Source organism: Humulus lupulus, chromosome 9, assembly GCF_963169125.1.
Source record: "Humulus lupulus chromosome 9, drHumLupu1.1, whole genome shotgun sequence".
In the NCBI taxonomy this organism is placed as follows: domain Eukaryota; kingdom Viridiplantae; phylum Streptophyta; class Magnoliopsida; order Rosales; family Cannabaceae; genus Humulus; species Humulus lupulus.
This window is the reverse complement of record NC_084801.1, coordinates 184,412,344-184,414,702: the sequence shown is the minus strand read 5'-3', so window position 1 is coordinate 184,414,702 and position 2,359 is coordinate 184,412,344. Positions and strand designations below refer to the sequence as shown.

General features: G+C 42.2%; 1 protein-coding gene across 1 annotated transcript; it reads right to left on the bottom strand.

Moving 5' to 3' along the window:
- Positions 1–378: 378 nt before the first annotated feature.
- On the bottom strand, positions 379–2,027 carry LOC133801577 (cyanidin 3-O-galactoside 2''-O-xylosyltransferase FGGT1-like). The gene has a single exon (XM_062239820.1). It carries the CDS (start codon positions 1,991–1,993, stop codon positions 581–583), a length of 1,413 nt encoding a protein of 470 aa, XP_062095804.1. The 5' UTR covers positions 1,994–2,027; the 3' UTR covers positions 379–580.
- Positions 2,028–2,359: the final 332 nt, after the last annotated feature.

Here is a 2,359-nt window from a genome sequence, read left to right as displayed (position 1 = left end):
TTTTTGTAGTGTGGTAGTTTTGTCAAAACAAACTAGCAACCAACAAAATGATGGAATCGAAGGTCATTTACATTATTTAATAATAGTGCTCATTATACTTAAACGTGCACTCATCGTCTAAAAGCTTCTTAATGCATAAATTATATTATACTCAAATAATTACAGAACCTAATTTTCACTTTTTTAATTTTAATTTAATAGTAATAGTGAACAATTTTTTATATATGTATAACATCCATTTCAAATACATTAATTAAAAAGAAAAAATAATAATCTCCTTTAAATTAAAATATCTCTCCTCCTTAGGCCAACTCCAATGGGAGTTGCCTTGGCTAGTGCTTGTCAGAATTGGTCAAAGAAAGAAAAAAAAAACTGATGTGGAGAAGTTGAAGTTTGGCAACGTTGCCCAGCAGTGGCAACGTTGCCTTCAAATTTTTTTTTTTTTTTTTCTTTTATTTGATTGGTTGAATTTTGATGTGATAGTTTAAGCCACCCTTACCATTGGAGTTGGCCTTAGAGCACCTCCGATGAGGTTGCCAAAAGTTAGCGATACAAAAATTATACTCTAAATAGTTCTGGTTCAAGAGGTAGTGATGAGACCATATAGTGTTTTGATAAAGCCATCAATATAAGAGTCCTCAAGCCCTTCACTCAAAAGAAACTCTCTCCATTTCTTATGATTAGCCCTAACTTCCATGCCCACAAGGCTCTCCTCCACCATTACAGTCTCCACAGCTCTACAAACACCTTCTTTAGTAAACAACCCATCTTCATCCCCTTTCTCAACCTCAACTCCAACTTTAAGATCTTTACTCATGATCCTAGCATTGATAATCTGATCTCCAACGTTTGGGACCAAAACCAGTTGACACTCATTCACCATAGCTTCCAGCAAAGACCCAGAACCACAGTGAGTCACAAAGCACCCAACCGAGCCATGGCTCAGTATCAGCTGCTGCTGGACCCAACCCCCCTGGACCATCCCTCTGCTACTCCCAACTCTCTTCTCGAACCCATCTGGCAAAGCTGACTCCACTGTTTCAGACCCAACTGGGGGTTTCAGCGCCACTAGGAACGGTCGACCGGTCAACTCGAGACCCAGAACAAGTTGTTGGAATTGCTCTTTTCCCAGAACGCACTCGCTTCCGAAAGCGCAGTACACCACGCTACCCTTCTCGAATCTCGAAAGAAACGACGCCGTTTCGCCTTCCAACACCGATTTTGGTGGCTCCGGCACCACCGGACCCGCGAGAATAACCGTCTTCCGCCACTTCTCGGCCACGTAATCGGAGTAGACTCCTTCCATCTCTCTGGAGGTTTTGAAAGCGACGGCGTCGCTTTCGTCAAACGAGGCTCGCATTCGTTTGTTGAATGAGATTCCGCTCCCGAATTCTTGTTCCATTATTTTGACGAGGTCTCGAGCTTCGTGGGACCGAAATCTAAGGGAAGAAGATGATGGGAAACCCGGTAGAGGCCTTACCAAATCCGCTTCGGTTAACGAAACTCGGTTCAGTTCTCTCTCTAGACTCATCATGAACCCGAATGTTGCAGGGCTAACGGTGCAGTAACTGATCGACTTGATCCCAAAACGACGTACAGCTTCAGGTGCCCAGTGGGTGAAATCGAAGAAGATGAAATGGGGTTTGAGTTCTTGAAGAGAAGCTTCGAGTTGGGGACGAGTGAGATCCATGGCTGTCATGAGAAACGAGAGGAGATGGAAAGGAACGTCGGCGGTGGTTTCGGCACCGGGAGGGAGACCTTCGACGTGAGGCACGTGGATGGGGACGAAGGAGATGAGGTGTGGGTGGAGGTTGAACGACAGTAGTTTGGACTGCGTTTTGGTTGGTATGTAGAAGGAGATTCTGTGGCCTCTCTCGGCTAACTTGTTGGAGATGTGGAGGAACGAGGTGAGGTGTCCCATGGCCAGCCATGGATACATCGCTATGTGAAGCTTCTTTTCTTCTGTCATTTTCGTTTGTCCTTGTGTGTCCATGAAGGTTTTGAAGATTTTGCATGGCTGAACTTAATCTCTACTCTGTTCATATATAGAATCTACTTGGTTTGGAAAATCATATTTTTATGTATTGAAACTTCGTAATTCATTGCGTCACTGGTTTTTTTTTCTTCTTTTTTAAATGAAAAAGAACAACAAAAAAAAGAAACTCAATAGGTAGAGAATACGTGTCAGTTACATAGTTAAAGATATAAAAAAATAGAGCACTAAGGAGAAGAAGAGTTCAGATTCAATTCTACTAGGTTTGCTCTTGATTTGTCCGAGATTTCTTTATCACAAAGTTATTTCTCTAGTTTGAAAATTATGTAAGGTATCTTTCGGTTACAAAATAAAAATGGAATGGCA

Excerpts from the sequence above, each read along its gene's own strand:
- LOC133801577 (XM_062239820.1), bottom strand. The coding sequence starts at position 1,993 with ATGGACACACAAGGACAAACGAAAATGACAGAAGAAAAGAAGCTTCAC.